At 45.5% G+C, this 20,703-nt stretch overlaps 1 protein-coding gene across 2 annotated transcripts in view; it reads left to right on the top strand.

Moving 5' to 3' along the window:
- Nucleotides 1-20,315, top strand: part of LOC139061316 (D-aspartate oxidase-like) — a 49,286-nt gene extending 28,971 nt beyond the window's left edge. For both annotated transcript variants that reach the window (XM_070541171.1, XM_070541170.1), the window contains exons 3-11: nt 2,047-2,158; nt 5,291-5,373; nt 6,644-6,709; nt 7,489-7,543; nt 7,878-7,979; nt 9,315-9,376; nt 10,954-11,071; nt 16,928-17,026; nt 19,973-20,315. In XM_070541171.1, the coding sequence (XP_070397272.1) occupies nt 2,047-2,158; nt 5,291-5,373; nt 6,644-6,709; nt 7,489-7,543; nt 7,878-7,979; nt 9,315-9,376; nt 10,954-11,071; nt 16,928-17,026; nt 19,973-20,113 (838 nt within the window). In that variant the 3' untranslated portion in view covers nt 20,114-20,315. The remainder of the gene's footprint in view (nt 1-2,046; nt 2,159-5,290; nt 5,374-6,643; nt 6,710-7,488; nt 7,544-7,877; nt 7,980-9,314; nt 9,377-10,953; nt 11,072-16,927; nt 17,027-19,972) is intronic.
- Nucleotides 20,316-20,703: the final 388 nt, after the last annotated feature.

Below are 20,703 nucleotides of genomic sequence, written 5' to 3'. Positions count from 1 at the left end.
CGATATTCTAATAGACATTAAGAGAAAGAAATAGCGTTGGGAAGGTCATGTAATGCGCAGACTAGATTACCGTTGGACCATTAGGGTGACAGAATGGGTACCAAGAAAAGGGAAGCGCAGTAGAGGACGGCAGAAGACTAGATGGTGCGACGAAATTAGGAAATTTGGGGGTGCTAGTTGGAATCGGTTGGCGCAGGGTAGGGGTAATTGGAGATCGCAGACAGAGGCCTGCGATCTTCAATTCGCGCGCGCGCGCGCGCGCGCACACACACACACACACACACACACACACACACACACACACACACACACACACACACACACACACACACACACACACACACACACACACACACACACACACACACACACACACACACACACACACACACACACACACACACACACACACACACACACACACACACACACACACACACACACACACACACGTGTCCAGTTCCCTCTAAACGCCCAGTTACCTGTTTTATACCTGCTAATTTCTAAGAATGAAGGTTGGCTGATTCCGTTAATAAGTATTGACTATGCTTCATCCCCTTTGTTTCACATAAATTGCGATCCGTGTTGATCTACCGACCTTTAATGCAAACTACTTATACCCTTTTCCGGTCATTGGTTCGTTCTAGCATGCGGAGATCGACGTGCTTCCTATGCGCTTTAAAAAAAGCTTGTTTTTAACGCCTAAAGTCCAAACAAACATGTGATCGTGAAGGCTAGATGAAGGTGCCACATTCAAATGCTGCTTTAAGAATAAGCATTAGAATTTGAAGGCGTTGACCGGCTGTCCTAATGTATACGGCGCCCTCCCACCAAATGGATACCCTTATGTGCTTGGTGCCCCGGGTAGCAGGTACCAAGTTTTTTATGGGGTAATTCTTTTATGTCGTTAAAGCTAAGGTATGTTTCAAGCTCTTACTTGAAGTAGTATCCGTTAGTATCTCTACTTGCCTTGACAGGTTAATTAGTTATGGCAGGTAAACTTTTTAAGTATATTCACGGCCTCTATATGAACACTAAGTTTGTAAATGAGTATCATTTGTTTGTGGCGTGCACCCATTCGCGTTAACCTTTATTGTTGTTTTTCAAAGAAAGCCCCGTGAAAGTCTCCCACTTGCATTCCACGGCAGTATTGCTCCGAGTGAAGTAACTGTACCTGCATGGTGACCAGATTTATTCATAAATATGAGATCGACGCGCCTACCAGTTTGTCTTGTTGCGGTGACCGCTGATCACCTGCTAACAACTGTTAATTCTATAGCGTAATTGGTGCAAGATGCACCTGAAAATTTGGAACATTCTTGACTGTTGTCGCCGAATCTACCTTCTGTTTATACTGTTGCCTAACATTGCATAATCATATTATATACGCGAAGGGAATAGCGTTATAAATTCTGGAAAATACGCGCGCATCAGCGATTATGCTGGAACCATTGAGGAATCGTGCATAAATAGCCGGCGTGCTTCACCCGCACGTCAGATTTTCGGTGGTCGACACCTGCACTTGCAACTATATATAGTTGCATATGAGTGTAACTAAGAATGGTGATGCTTTGGGCTAGTTCGTTTTCCATTTTTTATTGTGCGGTACAGCGCGAAGCAGGGACCTTGTATTGCGTCCCTTGTTCCTGCTTCGCGCCGTACCACACAATCTAAAATTTGAGTGTAACTTGTCCTTGTGGGTACAAGTTCGCCCAATAATAAAGTTGGTTTCGCGACTGTCATTTGTGCGAGGGTCTGATGCTTCACCGTCACGACAATGTGACTATACAATCCCGCCATATGTTGGGTTGGCCTGACGAGAAAGAAAAAAAAAACGATAGCCTGCACTGAGTTTCGTGATATTTGTGTATTACACGACTCATTATTGGTGTCGCAAACTCTCTATCAAAAGTATTTTCGTCTTCGTCTGTTTGTAAATAAGAAGGACGTGTTCCGGCTGTTTGTCGGGACACATTCTTCACTAGACAACAGTGTGGCCAGGAGCAGCTGTGTGATACATGTGCACTGTCTCTGTCTGTTCTGTAGATCGTGGTGCGAAGACGCATTCACCTTCTACCAACGCCTGGCGGAGAGCGCCGACTCCAATGAACTGGGTCTGGCTGTCGTTCCGGCTTACATCCTGAAGGAAGAGCACACCGTAAGTGCAGGTGACCTTCCGATCGTAATTTAACCGGCACTTGAACACAACAATGTTGAAAGAAGATATACGAGGGCGAATCAGAAAGTCATTGCCGACATTTTCGATTAGCCAGAATAAGGTACATACAGGTAATTACATATATACGTACTATTCTACGTGCCTTGCACAATTTTTTTCACGTAGTACTCACACCGCTTCAGACATGCATCCCGCCGCAGCACTAAACTTGGGATGGTAGAATACGTCCGCCTGACTTCCGAACCACCGTCGGACTGCTGTCTTGGTTTCATCATTGCCCGTGCATTACTGTCCTACCAGTAACTTCTTCAGTGGACCGAAAACGTGAAAACACTAGGGGGCAAGGTGCAGACTGTATGGTGGGTTGTCCAGGCTCTCCGTGTGAAATGACCGGAGCTTGTCGGTGGTTCTGATTGCCAGATGAGAACTCGCATTGCTGCGGAGGATAACTACGTTGTCCACAACGAGGGCCCCTCGGTGTTTTCGCCTGATGGCAGCCAGCAGACATGCCAGTGTGGAACAATAACTGTCGGCATTGGATGGCTGCACCTTGTGGCATGAAATCCAGCAGGAGCGATCCTCGGCGATCCCAGAAGACGCACGCGGCCACCCCGAACGCCCATCGCCATGCAAGTCTTCACAGCATTTTGCGAACTCACAACACAACCACTTAATATTTCTCAAAGCGAGAAGCCTTTTCCCATACATGGGCTGCATTTCTCTGCGGATTTCAATGGGCGTTCGTCCCTTGCTCCATAGAAAACGAACGACACTTAGTTGCTCGTATGCCGTGGACACGTGAAGCACAACTGCCATCTTCAACAACTGACTGCAGCGCCGTGCCGCCGAGCTACCGGAGGATAAGTTTGGGCCGATCCAGGAAAGGTCTACTGCTGCGAGTGGTTATGTTGACTTCGCATTTACCGCTGCAATTTGGTAGAAAAATAGGGGCAGAGGCTTTCTGATTCACCCTCGTAAGTAATAAAACATTTTGATTCTTTTTGGCTGTCGACGATTTGGAGTCTCCACTGTGGTAGGACAATTCTATAATCACTGCGAAAGAAGTTCTGCACGAGGGGTAGGAGTATATATGAATGACATAGAATGCTTATTTCTGTATAAACAAAGACATGTGAAATGCAGTCCGCATAAGCCTTATATAAGGTTTTTTTTAGTGCGCTGTTTTTAAACAGTATAGCAAAGCGCAATATAAGGAACAGAATATAGAAAATACTATGGCAAGCAAGTATTTAATAAGTTTATGCAGTAGGATAAGAAATTGGCAGTTTCGCCCGCAGACGAAGCATTGAAAGCGACAGCAAAGCTTAGGGTTGCGCTGAAACCATTTCAGAGCTGGTGTGGGGGAACGCAGTTAGCGCAGCTGCAGGTGTCGCCTCTCGGTCGGGGGTCGCCCTCTCCCCCGAATCTCCCAGCACAACCGTAACTCAACCATCTAAGTAAATATACTGGAGTTGGAACGACGCAAGTAGATCTTTGACTCGATTGGCGCGTCGGTGACGTCACGCATAGAACGAGCGAAAGCATGTGCGCACGTTCCAATTTCTATCCATTGGACCACAGGCTTATCAATGCCAGGTCAAAGCGAGTTTGAGCTAGCGCCTTGAGGCGTTGTGTTACAAAGCGCCGCCTGCTGGATCGGCCAAGATTCCGCATTCATTTAATCGTAGGTGCTGACGCTGTGTAGACGCTCTGCGCTATTTTACCGCGTTTATGATCGGCCTAAGTCGGAACGGAGCATACTGTACATAACGGTTGTCTCCGCTGGAGTACAAAAAAAAGAAAATAAAAATCTGTCGCGATGCCGTCGTCTTCACACTGACCACACCGCCTTGCTGATCTCGGTCCGCAGAGCCTCGCGTCACGCACACAATTACGTATATAAATATGGTGCACGCCTCGCATTACGCCAAAACGTGCTGGACAGCCGGCGGGTAAATGCGATGAATAGGATTGATTCCCACACTGTGCGGGATTATTTGCATAATATTTTGTACTTAAAGGACACAAAACAAAACGTGCGGTTGCCGAGAGCACTGGTGGAAAGCCAAAAGAGAATCTGCCAAAGCACCAGCTGTCCTTATAACCCCGCCCCTTCTCCTTTCCCCTCTGCTCTGGCACAACACTCAAGTGAGCACAACGACACAGGGTACAATGCACATACACTGCTTCAAAGCTTGTAGCTTATGTAGCACACAGCCAAGCTACAACGCATTAGACACAGGATAAAAACACCCAATAAACTGATACAAAATGAGAAAATACTAAACTGTATGCACGATGACGACGATTGAAAATTGAAATTGGTGTCACAAGAGACAACTTGCACAAGAGACTGTTGTTGCACATCAGATCACTATTGAATTGACAGAAGGTTTAAATATGTGCATTTTTCTTCATGACCCGTAGACTCTGCTCTGTAATTGACATACAACAGCAAATTATTTGCTTAGTACTTTTGGACATAAATAGTCTGCTTTCTGAGTGCCATCGTTTTACTTCTTAGAAATTTTCTAGGCTAAGGTTGCGGTTGTGGTCTGTTTAGAGGTGTTTCTGAATGAAGTCAGAGGAATCTCAGTTCTTCTCGGTGGTAAATAAATGTAGCCAGTTCTTTATGTACTAAATTAGCTTTTCCAGGCGAAACGCGCCTGTAGAAAACACCTTAGACAACCCAACCATTATGCTAGCGATGTGTAGTATGTAGTGTTTAAGATCGGTACTGTATAGCCCTGATGTGATGAATCTTTAAATCCACTTGGAAAAGAGTTAACTTCAGTTTCATGGCTCCGCCCCGTCCCCCCGGCTCCCACGCCTCGATCCTCTTTTTTACATAGTAATCAGATGATGGTGGCGCCTTTAAGTGGCTCCAGTTGCTACTTTTACACCTGGGATTACTACATATAGTCTCCGAAGAGCACGTGCACCGCAAATCTATAATGCAATGAGCCAATAAATTTATGGGATCATTTATGTGATTTATGCATGTTCTGTGCACTCCAAAAAAAAAAAAGGAGACGGTCTGCATGGAGAAAAGTTATCGAGCTTTTCGGTAGACCTGTACATACTGAGTATGTTGTCAACACTGCTTTCCAGCCACGGCCTTTATACGCCGACGCATTCTTCCACTACAGAGACCTGACGGAAAGAGAACTCGCATCGTTCTCCCCTAAATATAGGTGAGTTCTACCATGCGTATCACTCATAAAACCATGTACCGGGGAAAGCTGGAGCTGCTGCGAACATCGTCAAGGAAAAAAAAAGCTAAAAGAAAGAAGAAAACGGCTACTGTTGGTCTCCATCTGGATTAAGTGCTAGGACGAGCGTGCCGTTCACAAATTTAATGAACTAATCGAGGACGAGACTGCTAAACATAGCGTTCTTAAAAATATTTTAAATATTTAAGCACGTTTGGGAAGTGTGCTTTATTGCGTGATCGTTTTTCCTATCACCTCTCGTCATCAACCTTGTACCGTCAAAGAACTTGTGGGAAAGCCAGCTTGACACTAGAGGCAAACGTTTCCAATTTATTCCGCATGAAATCGCTGAAGAATCGCGAACGGCTGCCTTTAGGTCTGATCGCCAGTGTTAGTGTCCCTTGGAACTAGGCAGACGTAGTCTAAAGGTATGTTTTTTTTTACAATAAATACGCGACATGAACGTAACGTGACTGTGCTTGAACCTTACTCATGGTAAAACCGCAGCGGGGCCGCGTACAAAGGGCGCAGGCAGTTTTACCATGAATAATTACTAACTCACGCAATTTTAAGTTCACTGTAATGTGACCTTCTGAACTCTGCACAAGGAATGCCACTTTGAGTGGAGAATTCCGCCAACCATGATGCTCAGGAGCAACAGCAGGAATAACAACAGGGCGACCAACAGTTCACCCCTCAGCAGTTAGTCTACGATAGGATGAATGGTTGCGGCAGAGCAAGAAGTCCCCAAATTTACTAACACCTTGGTCACATTTAGCAGTGGTCGATCCAGGGGAAGGAGGGAGGGGCTACAGGGAACCTGGCTCTCCCTAAAATACTATTCATCTACCCTTACACCCCCTTCCTGCCTTACCTCCACGTGTAAGCAATTCCTTAAATAGGTCTGCATAGTATGGTGGATGGCGGTGCTAGTTGGTAAACTATACTAAACTTGAACAGCGCAACAACAAAGCGGGGAGAATATAGCTGTTCAAAGAGTCCCGGAACCTTCAACTACAACAGGATCCTCGCGTCCATGTCAGGAAGATGGCTGGTATTGTACAGCGTTGGTCGCGTCGTGGTGTATTTGTGGAAGGGTGAACTGCGGAGCCTCCGGTCATCGCTCGCCCCCGTGCCGCTTTTGCGTTGTTCAGGTTTCATGTCAACAGATCAACAACTTTAAAACAGAAGTGTGTATTTTCACGCACGCAGTACGAGAACCAAGGTGATAGACCGCATCCTCTCGTTTCAGGTACGGCAGCTACGTGACTTCGCTGACTATTGAATGCAAGAAGTTTCTGCCGTACCTCATGGAGCGGTAAGTGCTGTCGCCGAACTCGTAGCGTTCGGAAAGGGCAGCTCGAAAACTCTGTGCATGCATGTAAAGACCACCTATTTCCACGCGGACATTAAACTGTTTGTAATACCTTATTAAATAGTACTGTAAATGTTTGAAATGTCACTAGAGAGAAAAGTAAGCGGACATGTATTAGCAAATTACTCTTTTACCATACTGAAAACCCACGCTTAGGGTGAGAAGAGGTTTAATAAACCGGCAAAGACGCAAGAACAAAAGACAGGAGTCGATGCCGCCCTGAAATTTCCACGCCAATTCGCCGTCCGAGATTTTTACGCTGTCTGCTCCGGCCTAGTTATTTTTTTTATCACTAAAGATTGCTTAGATTGCGTAAAAAAGGACTGAAATACTGGCCTTAGCAAGCTTCGAAAACATTTGCTGCGCCATAACTGCCCAAATGAGAAAAAAAAAATTCAACAAGATCCCCGACGTACACGGGCGCTCAGATTTCGACACGGAATGTTAAAAAGCAGAACTTTGACGTATATGCACAGTTCGATTAGTCAACCTCGTTCTGCGAAATGACAGAAAATGCAGTTCTGGAAGGATATTGTATGACACCAAATTACACCAATGTTTCTTTCTTGTGTACCTCTGACTACTAATACATGTTTGTTTGCGAGGAAATCAACAGCACGTAATTATTGCAATTGTTGAAACTTCTCTGGCGGAGTTGCAGTTCACAGCTGACATTTCTACATATCGTCTTACAACATTTTTATTTTTCCATTCTGGCCTAGATTTGAAAGCCGCGGAGGACGCCTAACGCAGCGCAGAGTGAACAGCCTGGAAGAGGTTAGTTCCGAAGCAGCCTTTGAAATCGAAAGCGCCGAGTCCCATCCTTCTTGGTATGGTCCGAGGATGGGACTATGTTTTTTTCTTGATGTCCGTTTCAGAAGATGGATGTACAGATACAGGGGTTGGTCTGTAATTTGGTTCGATGCGATTAGCATTCATAGGGTACACCACGAACTTTGCGGGGATAAGCATGGCCTCATTGAAACCGATCCATCTAGGGACGCGGTCCCTTGGTTGTACACACCGAAAATATTTGCGTTTACAAGTTAGTGTGGACAGTCGTTGAATATGTGACACACCACCTGCTGGATGGATGCGGATTTTCTTGCAGCTAGCAGGCGAATACGACGTCATCGTCAACTGCACAGGCTTTGGAGCAGGTGCACTCGTTTCCGATCCCAAGGTGCAAGCCATTCGAGGCCAGACTATCAGGGTGAGAGTTCTCGTGTATTAAGTCGCACGCTATTCGTTTTCTTCGCTTTTCCTCTGAAGCGTTCCCTTTTACGTAAAATTTCTTTCGAGGTTGTTGAATAACTCGCGTTTATTTCATTATTTCTTTTTTAGTGGGCGCGTCATCTCAATTTTTGTTTAGTTATTTTTATGTTTTCACTGAAAGTCATAATATAGGGCGTCCTTCCGATCACGTTGGCAACACTGAAGCGAACATCGATACATATATATTAAAGAGAGGACCACAGCATTGCGGGTCATGCTGGCCTAAATAGGACATGATCATGACACGTTTTTGCGCACCGTACCAGACATACGTGAACGTTAAGTCAACCTTACTATAAAATTCAGTGATATTTAGCAGTGAATGCGAAAATAAGTGCGTTCGCATTGAGATGCTGTTTGAGATCCCGGATCCATGTTTAACACCGCGTTCAACACATTGCAAAGTGTTGTTCAGGCGCTCAATCAACACAACGTTCATTGATGCTTATATTGCCGGTGCAAGCACACGATGATATGTGCTGCCTTACACAGGGTATATTCGCGGGCTTCTTTCTCTGGGAAAAGCACTTTTATGTCGCCCGTATTGAGCAATGGCAAACTGTATCGAGGGTACTTCAGGTCGCTCTACAATTTCCTCATTGATGCTTTCCATCTGATTATAATATTTGTGAAGTTGGTGAAATAACTAAGACTAATTACGTCATTAGGCGAAATGCAAAATAATAATATGAGTATCTCCAAGTGACGACAAACAGCATTGCCTCGCTTCTGTCTAGCTACGTAGCATTTGCACATCGTTAAATATTGGTTATGATAGTTGGAATATCCTGCATTTCAACAAGAAAGAGGCAAATCGACGCGTACATGCAGTCAACTGCGAAAGATTGCGCAGTGTGTGATCCGTGAAAAAGGCTGCATATTTCCGGAGACTATAGGCATACAAAATGGTATCCGGAAATTCAGGCCTGTAGGAGCTAACGAGGACAACATAACGTTGCACGGCTTTGTTGGCTACAGTCACATAACTGTTCTCAAATTTAGCATTTGCTTAGATCGCGTAGCCCGTGAACTCTTGCCGTCCACTGTGGATTCCTCTCCCCTGCTTGTCATGTTGTCGCCATGCATTCCGTCACTCAACAACACATGACCTGCTTGTCCGGCTTAACTAACTGAATCCATTCCACCCTGTCTGTGATCGCTTTATTTGTTTTTATTTCATTGCGTATGACGTCGTCCGGGAAAGGAAAGGGAAGCATTGAGATGGCGTCTTGTGCTGCACCTTTCTCACACTGATGTCTTCTTCTCGCACCAGGTGCACGCCCCTTGGATCAAGCACGCCATCGTCGCAGGCGAAGACTTCCACGTGATACCAAAGTGAGCTATTCAAGTATCTTGGGCCACGGTACTAGCACCGACCTTCCGAGTGAATGACGCAGCCTTTGGCGTCAATTTTTTTTCGCACCCACATTTACCGCATAGACGTATACAGCGGGCTCAACACAAGTATGGCTCTGGAATCGTATCGTTCAGTTCCCTCGCTGGACCAGCAACCCCACGGTGATGTCGCTAAGTTGAGACTCGCAACTTCGTTGTAACGCGAATACCGTGATGACATTGGCGACTTTTCACTTTTTTTTGCTCGCGTCAAACGAAGGTGTTATACCTCTAAACACTAGAAAAAATACTGGCAAAATCCTTGGTCTATCCTTTGCCGTCTCTCCGCGGGCCTCGAGGATCCTCCTTGTTTAGTAGGTACACTGACAACTTGTTTTCTCAGGTCTTGCAGCATTTTTTTGTTTTTTCATGATTAACCAACTTCTGAAAAAGAAGCGAAGCTTTCGTGAAGCGGTTAATCAAATGCTATCAATTTGCTAATCTTCATTCCTGTGGCTTTGACGTAATGGAAAACCGACGCATGCGCATGCGTTGTGGCGCGGCCGCACTACGCAATGCGACAGACGCCGCGATCAACCCCAATATAAAGTTGGCGTTGGAACAATAAACGTGCACGCGCGATTGTAGCCTAATTGTTCAAGCATCTGGGGCTGCTGTGCCGGGAGACTGCGGTCAGATTTCGCCATTGGGCCCGTAATTCGCCCTTTTTTTTTAAGTGCAAGCAATTTGGCCAAGCAGCAGCAGCACCTAGCGGCCAAGCTCAGTAGTTCGGGAGTGCTCGCAAAGGAAGCTTCGTTTTAATATTAGGTTACGCTTAAGAAACAGTGAACCGGCCTCCCGCAGGACGAACGCACATCTCGCAGAGCAAGCGCGGCCACGGAACTATTTAAGTCCATACTATGAGGCAGCACTGAATACATATTTGAAGCTAGTCAGGCAGCTGCCTGAGACAACGAGAGGTTTCCGATTTGGTTGTGAGGACTGAATGTATGAACAGTTTTGGTTCACAAAATGCTGTCCTGAAGGTTGTGTGGAAAGTGAGCCTGTTGTTGACGACGAGCATTTCGCGATATCGTGCTTGCTGGTCGACCTTGCCGAGACGAGTCATGGCGCCAAAGCTACGAGGACACTGTCACTGTGCAATGTGTTGTTGTGCTTTTTTCTACACCTTAACTTGGGTTATCTGTATGAACCTACTATTGATTCACCGTGCTAGAGCCTCGTGGGAACCGGCGAGGTGCATGCTAGTCTTAGGGGAATCGTATCAAGTTCCTTGCTTCATTCGCTGATTATTACTGATCTTTCTGGCTCAATAAATAAGCTGTTGCGTTCGACACCTCGAACAGGGTATGACATGTTGATGCTCTCCGAACGCGGTACAGCTAAGAAATTGAGCTACTGCCCATCTAGCTAAAATTCCTCAATGTTATGTCTGCTTTTAATACGATCTGTGTATACCTTACGCCAAGAACGTTCTCTTTCGTCCCTTTAGAAAAAAGCATAAGTACATCCTGATTGTCATTATGGTTACGTGTACCAATTCGCACCAAACGCAGCATCGACGACGTCATGCTGGGAGGCACCAAAGACGTCGGCGACACTTCTCTTATTCCGGACAGGGACATCGCCAGGAAAATCTGGAACGGCTGCCTGCAATTCGTACCAAGCCTCAAAGTAAGTTTTGCTTTTCTACTGCGAAAAACGGCAATGCTAGGTACTCCCTAATTATTACCTATTCGCGGGATAGTTACATTATCTTATCGAAGGATTCAGTATCGTGGCACGTAGCGCTCGCCATGGTGGCTCAGGAACTCCACCGTGAAACGTTTACACCATCTAGTGTGTGTCTTGTCCCAAAACAATACTCCTTGTCTGTCTTGCATCGTGGCGAGCTCGACCAAGTTTTCTGTAATGACTATCTGGCCATTTCCGTGGGCTGACCTCGAAGATAGCGCAGTCTCAAAATGTGTGTCGATTCCGAGCATATCGGTCTAAACATATGGGATGATACCGAAGGTTGTGCAGTCTCAATGTTTGTGCTGATGTAAAAGGTTGAACAGTCTAAAAATGAGGGCCGATTGTGAATGTAGAGCTTTTCTGACAAGAATTGCAAATGTTAACGCTCACGTCGTTCCTGACTTGCAGGTATCGGGTGCATAGGGTTAAACAAAAACACACAAGATAGATGACCATTCTAGTTTGCTGAGAAAGACACGTCCCAGGGGGTGCAAACATTTGTTTAGAGTACATCGTCTCACTCCGATAAGAAGGGAATTTGGTCGGGTGAATTTACACAAGGGAGAAGTTCACCGGCGCGTCCAAGGGAGACCATGCCACGCGACGGGGACAACAAACCTTCGTCAGGTGTCGCAGCGTGGTCGATCTATCATGGGGATAGAAAAAAGATGGAGGACGCTTAAGCTTCACATTTAAAAGATCCCTGACTGCTTCTACCACTTTCCGGCAGCTGGAGCGCATGTAACCGTAATGTTTACCGGGAAACGCTGGCCATGAATTCTATGCACGAAGGTGGTCTTTCTGATAGAAACGCAGCCTCTTGCATGGGCCCTGATATATGGATGATGGATGATAGATGTTATGAGCATCCCCTTTGAAACAAGGCCGTGGGTTGCGCCACCAAGCTCTTGCTATTATACTTCCTTATGTCCTACCTAGGGTAAAAAAGAAAGAAAGGAGAGAAAAGAACGCACGATGAATTTCCATAACCAACTTTTCTAAAACCCTATTGAACTTGGTTTTTGTACGTCTCCGTTTTATGTCGTTTCCCTACTTTCCTTCCAGCAATCTTCCAACCGCCTGTTACTAATTTCTGTTGCGGACATGTTTACTTTCCTCCTGTTCTTGCTGAACACAAGGGTGTCAAGGAGTCCAGTGGTGCCTAAATCAACCGCTGGGCCGATATCTTCACATTCTAATAAAACATGCTCCATCGTTTCCCTAGCTTTACCGCAGCAAGCACATGCTTCTTCTTCCTTCTTGTATCTCGCTTTGTAGATGCGTGTTCTAAGGCGTGCTGACCTCGCTTCGAAAAGTATTAAGCTACCCTTTGAGTTTTAATAAAGTGTTTCTTTCCTTATTTCGTTTTTCCCTCCTGAGTAGTTACTTATAGCAGGTTTCTTTTCCATTGCCACCACCCATGAGATTATTTCAGCCTCTCTAACTTTCTCTCTCAAAAGCTGTAGACCATCGTCGCCTAAGCCGTCCCCTTCCAGAATATCCCACAAAAGGTCTACGTTGTCATACGATCCTGTAATGTATAAAAAGGCCGCCTATAACCGTTTGCTTTCTACTTTTGATATTTCAATACACTAAGTAAGAACAAATAAGTTATCATCCAAACGCCCACCTATTGCGAAGCCACTCTGAAGTTCTCCCAAAATACCATTATTATCTGCCCATGCTTGCAGTTTTAATTTGATTGCCTGCATTGCTAGCCTGTATATTACCTATGTAATGCTCAACGGTCTATACGAGTGAATTCAATCTTTCTCCCCCTTACCTTTAAAAATTAAATTCATGCAGCTTTGTCGCCAACTGTATGGTATTCTTCTGTCTTTTAAAGTATTTTCTACTGCTTTCACCATAGCTTCCTTATTTTTGGTCCTAGTTAATTTTTCAGCCTAATGGGAGCCTCGTCTAGCCCTGTGGCTGTGCTTTTAGGATTTTCCTCTTCGGCTTTCTTCCAGTTGAAATTTTTCAGCACCAGCTCCTTTTCGAAGTTGTTCTTTTTCATGCTATCTTTTTCTTCAAATACAACCTTGGCATTACCTTGGAAAGATTCGGCTATTATTCTTCAGGTGTATATAATGCTGCTTCCCCTTCCAGTTTGTTTCCATCTTCATCTAGGATATGTTGTCGTATTGTGGTTGACTTCCTGCGTAATAATTTGATGTGGTTCCAAAATATTCTAGGTGCGGCCTTCTTTTTGTCACGTATTTCTGACAACCAACGTTCACTTTGACGTTTTGTCTTTGCTTCCACCTGTATTTGAACCATAGACTTATTCTTCCGGCATATTTACAATATACTGGCTACTTCGTCCTGCGGCAACTGCGACTTCTCTGCCTGCCTGTGCTCTAGGGATGCTTTCTGTCATTCGGCAATCGTTTCTAGTATCTGCCTGTTCCATCACTTTTCGTTTTTTTTCTTTGCAACGAGCATGCTGTTTCTCTTTCCGTATTTCTGTCGTTATTGCACTTTGAAGGTCACTGTATTACCACTCTTTACTTGGCCATTTGCAAACTTATTCCTCACTCTTGTGGCTATATTTGTTATTTGTTCAGCATTCGAATTCGGACTGGCCATTTTGCCCTCCTTGATCTATTTCCCAACTACATATGCCACTTTCAAAATGATGCGTTTATGGTCACTCCCCATGCTGCTGTACCCTTCCTCGTCAATGACCATTTCTCTCAACTTATCATGAATTCCTTTTGCCATCAGACAGTTATCAATGGTCGATTGCAGGTTTCCTACTTCCCACGTGATCTGCCCTTCACACTTAGGCCCTGTATTCACGATAATGAGCTTATTTTGCTCACAAAAGTCTAGCATTGACTTGCCGTCGTTGTCTGTATGGCCATCTAGATCCTGTATGTGGGCATTCACGTCACCTAATAGTATAATTTTGGCATCATTCCCAGAACCATTAATATCAGCACTTATGCATTCCCCTAACTCTTGATTCTTCTTTGTGCAATTATTTCCCGTCCACAAATACGTTACGCCCAACCAAGTTTTTTTTTTCCACTCATGGTACCTGATAATCTAAGATGCTCTTGACGTTTTGAATTTACTCTTTTCCATTTGGCTCCCTGATGGATGAGAATTCTGAGTCCTCCTCCCTTTCTTTCTGACTTAGTTCCGTTGCACCCTTCCCAAACATAATTCTATATCACTGGCGGCTATTCCGAGTCTCTAAGGTGCGTGTCTGTAACCACATACACCCCTATTTGTTCTGTATTTAACTGCTCCTCAATCTCTGTCCACTTTTCATTTCTTCTGCCGCCCTGGATGTTTATGTGGCATATTGCATGGCGAGCTCTATTTCTTGATTTTGCCCTTTTTCTGTTACTGACGGCGATGCTATTGTGAGGTTCCCTTATAGGACCTTCACCATTACTCTTCTCACTTCTCATCCCACTTCCCACTTCTCGTCCAAGCCTGTAATTGAAGCGGATACCGTCTCGTTCAAAACCGCCACACCTTCTCACCTCCCTGTTTACTACAACCTTGAAACCTTTCTCTCGACTCATTTTCCATATCGCTTCATTAGCAGCCACTACGGCTCTTTATACGGGACTGTCATGTACAGGCACCTTCGGCGCCGTGCACACCAGGATCTGCACCTGAGGGGATAGTTAGCGCAAGTCGTCTACCCCCCGTAGGAAGAGAGAAACAAAGGAAGCTACCCAATTAGGATTTAGTCGCCCCCAAGGATCCCTGGTAAAACACGTCCATCTGTCAAAAAATCTCACGCCACAAAATGCGGTGGAAGCGAGCGGCATCTGTACGTATGGCAAGTAACCGGGCGCGCCGCTCCGTGGCCCCCGATATACTCATGTGCCGGCGCGCGCAAATGGCGGTCGCCGTGGCCGGTCTACATATGTTAGAAACGCTGGAAAAGGGGTTTGGGTTCTCGCGTAACAGAAATATGTTTTCTCGTATCGCGAAATTACATTTCGACGATATCATGTCTGTAGATTGGGTGTAAGTCGTACTTTACGATTTTTCTGCGTATTTTAGCTTGAGAAATTCAATTAGTTCAGTAGTTTCCTTGCACCACGTGGAGAGCCGCGGTGTGGGTCGTTCGAAAATCCTAATGGCGGAACGACGTCCGAAACCGGATTTTCGGGGACACGGGGCCTTTTAACGCTGTCGCATTAAAATGTTGGTTCCAGCGCCGCGAAAGCTCTTTTGCGGAGAGGGAGGGACGATGGATATTTGGGGGCATGAGAAGCGATGGTGTCCTGCTCTGCTCCAGCGAGATGGTGAGGAGGCTTGTCGAGAAAGGGTTTGCCAACACTCGAGTGGACGAATTCGGGAAGGGGGGCAGGGCTGACGACCGGCCCTGTCAGTGCCAATAGCCGGCAGTCTGTATGTCCACCAAATTTGAATTAAAAAAATTATTATCAGTTGTCGCAATTTACGACAACGTGCAGGAACTGCGAACGTTTCAGTCCTTTAACAGAATTGGAAGAACGGCAAAAAACAAGAACTCCTTCATGCTTAAGACAATGCAACAAAACACAAGGAAATAATGCGCAAACAAGCTGCCAGGCGTTATAAATAAGTCTCGTCTATTATCGTTAGCCAGTAAAAAACTAAGCAACAGTTGGGGCAGTTCACGGTCTTGACTGGGACAAGTCAGGATACGGGGCATATACTGAAAAGTCGAGACTGTCCCGCTAAATTCTGGTTTGTTGGCAACCGTAGCCGGGAAACACATGGATGACCACTCTCTTAAACCCCTGGAGAATGCCCGCGCATGAATATGCCATTAGAGAGCGCAAGAGAGTTTCTGTAAAGATGTTCTTTCGGTTCTGTTTATATGTTCTTGTTTCGCCGAGTCGCCTACCTCTCTGTTGAGGTCATAGTCAGCGTCATAGTCTGCTACAAAATACAAAGAGACGGGAAAAAAGGGAAAATCTTACAAGATATGGCTCCAAGTGGTCGCAATTATTTCCTGCATTTGTTTTACATCGTCCTTCATAGCCGTCTGAGGAGATACAGAACAGTAAAAACCAGTTACTATAAATTATGGGGTATACATAGAGATTGCGATGTTATGGACACTGCTTTGCAGGAAGCATCTGTTGCAGGAAACATCACGTAGTCAGCCCGCTTTTGAGGGATACGACGGACACCGCTGCCCAGCGTTAAAAATGACTTTCTCTCAACAGCTCGAATGGCATCACATGAACGTGCCAGACAGCTAATCTAGTAGTAGACTATATCATCATTGTACGCAACACTTTCAACAATCTGTTCAACTTCCTCCATCTGCCTTATTCTTACGAAGCGTGACTACTCTTCACGCCTAATCCTTTTCTGGCAGTAGAAAACAAAGTATTTCGCGATTTTACATACATACGCCATCCCTTTCTCCCCCAAACATTGGACTATTGACGCTCGAAGTGGTCTTATGGTGACGTCTTTACGAAACTGTGGCACCTCAAGCGATGGCAATGAAGACAGTGGTTATGATTAAGATGAACGTCGTTGGCAACAAACTTGCAGCTCGAACGTTGGCACTAACGGAAGAACAATTTCCGTTACAGGCGTCATTGGGACAATGGAACGTATTTTCTTTCGAATCTAGGTGCCAGTACCCACTACGGTCACCACCCAGATGAGGGGGGAGGGTGTATTGCGTAGACAGTAGAAGGTACGGCATGATGCACGTGAGAGTACTGCGTGGATGAAATGCTTGCGCTGATTCGCGTCTTTACCGCTGAGACAGAGACAGAGAAATCTCTATTTTTTTTTCACCAATTGTTCAACGCGCAGAATGCCAAGGTCATAGGCCACTACGTGGGCCTCCGTCCCGGGAGGAATCCCGTGAGGATCGAGCGTGAAGATTACGTCTTCAATGGCGGTGCTGGAAAGGTAAGCGTCGTGCACTTGTTTACATCGTAGCGGCTTTTGGTAACCCGACAACACGAACACTAAGAAGTGAGCTGACCGAACATGCACTTTCTTTACAACTGATATGCCAGTAAGCCACTGTGACTTTTTGTTGCAGTATCATTCGTAGGAAGTCTCGAGGCGGCGTGGCACCTGCAACGCCACTTGCGGCGCTACAGTGAACTAGAATGGTTCTAGTACCTTCTAGCGTCACTCCTCATGACACCGGCGTTTTGAGACGCCTTCAGTGCAACGCTAAACCTTAAATAACCCCTTCAATGCTTCGAGTTCCGGTGAAACTGGCAAGCTTTCTTGGCAGACATTCCTATTTCGACCATTTTCGCCTACTTTCTGGCAATATCGCGTTGGACGGGTCCTCCTGCGCTTAAGCTTTTGACTACAAATAAATTATTCAGGCGCGAGAACAGCGCACGTCCTGCCAGCTCACTACTTTCTCCTCGTGTTCCCAAACTGTCGAAGACATTTACAAATCCACTCGCCTATCTATCTGTTCATTTGTATGTATAGGGTGACGATGTATTCTTACTGGCGTCTGAAGTTAGTTGCACTGCTAGTCGCGTATGCAGCCGCGATTGGTTGGTCGATGGAACGCGTTCAGCGGTTTGAACCTATTTCTGAAGTGGCAGTCTCACGCGTTTATATTACAACAAAGGATAGTGTTACAATCGTTTTCGCGTAGCGACGGTGCTCCCGCGACGTGCTCGATATCAACTGTCACTTAAAGAGCATCACGTAATGCAACTTGCGTCGTAGCCCAAGATTAGTTCAGTACACATGATAAGAGGTGCAGTGAATATGTAAATAGAGAAGCTCACACGAATGAAACCCGTGAAGCGAGCACTGAAGAAAGTTGTAAGCAGCTTACAATTGCTTGTAGCTGCAAAATGTGAGACGTCCATATAACTACATCGTTTAAGCATTTAGTGTATACAATGCATTGTCTCGTTGTCAAGCTCTCGTGTTTACATAAACGACAAATACTTGTGAAACTTTGTCCTCTCTTATTAGTCTGACTCGTGCAAACACCAGCATGTTTATTCTTTAATATCTGGCATACATTTCCTCATGGAATCTTTACAGAACCCTAGGCATCAGAAATGAATGGTAAAGGGCCATGGGATCGGCGCACCGGTTTTGAATTCACTGGTCTGCGGACCAAGCGTGCGTACAATCACGCTTCCATATTGAAAACGAAAAGCAATATTCGGGCGAAATATGAAGTGACGCAACACATGCACCTTCTGCCTTCCACAGTTGCGCCCAATGAAAGGTGCAGTGTTTCGTGCTGCGAAGGCTTAGCGTTCCTGGATTTACAAACTTCAAGTTGCGCTCTGCGTGGCAATCGCATGACCCATACTACACAAATCGGCTGGAACTTTCTTTTTAATAAAATTGCCCTATTCCTTCTGGATCTCGCGTTAAGGTCTCCTAACTGCTCACAAAGACAGATACTTTTCAAGGGAATATCGCATGTAGGAGGCACAAGCATATAGCGTGGACAATCCAACCTAATAAATGTTGGCGATTCTCTAAATAGTCGACTAATCAGTCTTTCGGTATACGCATCATTCAGCTGATTTATCGATCATTAAATTATTCTATCGAGATTAGTCAACAACAGAACATTTGAGTGATCAATTGGTTGGTCGGTCGTTTGGTACGACGTACCGAGCAACCGAGAGTGAGCTATGAAGCCACTGATGCCACGTCATTCGGCAATATTCTCTATTGTTAGACCAGACGGTTCCGAGAGAGAGAGAGAGAGAGAGAGAGAGAGAGAGAGAGAAGAAATAGACGAGAAAAACAGGGAAGTTGACCAGAACTTACTATCTGGTTTGCTACCCTCGAGTGGGTAAATGAGTGAAGTGGAATGATAAAAAAAATTGACTCGCCATCCCGGCACTGTGGAAGTGAATGTCCAGCGAAGCTGTTGAAAACCACTACTACAACTCCTGAGGGGGTATGCAGTGCTTTATGGCTTAAGAGCAATGGTAGTAATAGGAGTAATGTTTATCTTGACAGCGCGCCACCGCAAATTAAAATTGGTGCAAGGCTAGTTATTCTATATACGAAAGGCTAGAGATGTCACTACTCATGTCGCAAGCTGCCGTCGCCGTGGCAACTTGCGCAACAGTGATCTTTACCGGGAAACGTATGCAGGGAGTGCTACGTGCTTCGCATTGTTATCAGGAGTGCCCTAACATCAATTAGGTGGTTCGGATGATTGGTTTGAGCTTGTCCTTTATTGAAAGATATGCTGTTTTGTATGTTGTATGCGTGATTTCAAAGAATGGATGCACTGTTCGCTTCACTTTGGTGATTGCTTGTATCGTCTGCAATACGAGGTTATAGGCCACTTCATTTTTTGCTTGCATACGGGAGTATGAACCATTGCTCGGTCCTGCACTGCTACCGGGATCGGCCCACCATTGTTTTCTGTCAACTTTACGTCACTAAGAAATGCCCGGATTCCAGCCACAGACAGCTTCGCTGAAAAAAATAATAACCAGATGCCACGGACACACGATCACAACGGATTACGATCAACGCTAGCTATCACAGCACAGGGCCACGTGCCACCATGACGAACAGTAATTCACCCTGTGGCCATTTGTGCCGGTCTGTTGTATTTAATAGATGTAGCAGTGCCTTTGCTGCCCCCTGCTGAGATGGCTTACGAGGTCAGCATTCTCAAATGGTTTGCTCTAGTTAATAGGTTGCTCTGATAATTGCAATGCGAAAAACCATGACCCGGCTGGTTCGGACAAAAAAAAAAACGCAGTAGCGTGAACTCAGTCAAGGATGTAAACACAAGTTCAGGACGGGTGCCCTTTGTTGTGTTAGAAACGGTACAACGCTTACGTAACGAGAAATGTCCTTTATTTTTTTTCTCTCGCCTCGGCGAAGGTTCCGGTCATTCACAACTACGGCCATGGAGGTTCGGGCATCACCATCGCCTGGGGATGTGCAGGCGACGTCGTTCGTCTGCTGCGGGACTCGATCCGCGAGAGCTCACCTGGCAGGTGTGAGACAAGAGCGAAATTGTGAAAGGCCGTTCGAGACGGCGGCCGCCGACAAGTGACGCCGACAAGTGACGACAAGTGACGACAAGTGACGACAAGTGACGACAAGTATTCGCCGAAGCCATCACGTCCCTCATGAAGGCTGAAGAATCGGTACAGGAAAGCATGAAGAGTGGCCAGATTGCATAATTGCTCTTCGGTACCAATAAACGAGTCGTTTTCACAAATTGCAGAAGCCTACAATAACAGAAAACGATAAAACTAAAGAAAACAGTTCTCCTACTACGTTTAACGTCACGTATTGCAATGACTCTTCGAAGATCATTAAAAATTTCACTATCAAATCGTGCTATTATGATGGTTAAAAAGCTGAAGTTAACTAGAAATTTTCTTCTTACGACGCTTACGATGCTTCAGCTTCTTCACGCGCTAGTAGGCTGACCATCAATTCACATTACTCAAAGTCTCCTTAGTTGTGTATAACTTAAACCCTTATACGCACAGAAACATGGAGTTGTCATTTCTAAGACAGCAATTGCAAGATTTGTAGTATAACACACGTATTATTCGATAAAGACTGAGAGTCGATCTGCTAATCTGGGGTGCACTCATTGA

This window comes from Dermacentor albipictus, chromosome 6 (assembly GCF_038994185.2).
Source record: "Dermacentor albipictus isolate Rhodes 1998 colony chromosome 6, USDA_Dalb.pri_finalv2, whole genome shotgun sequence".
NCBI classification, from domain to species: Eukaryota; Metazoa; Arthropoda; class Arachnida; order Ixodida; family Ixodidae; genus Dermacentor; species Dermacentor albipictus.
Note: the sequence above shows the minus strand (reverse complement) of the source record. Positions and strands in the feature narration are given on the sequence as shown.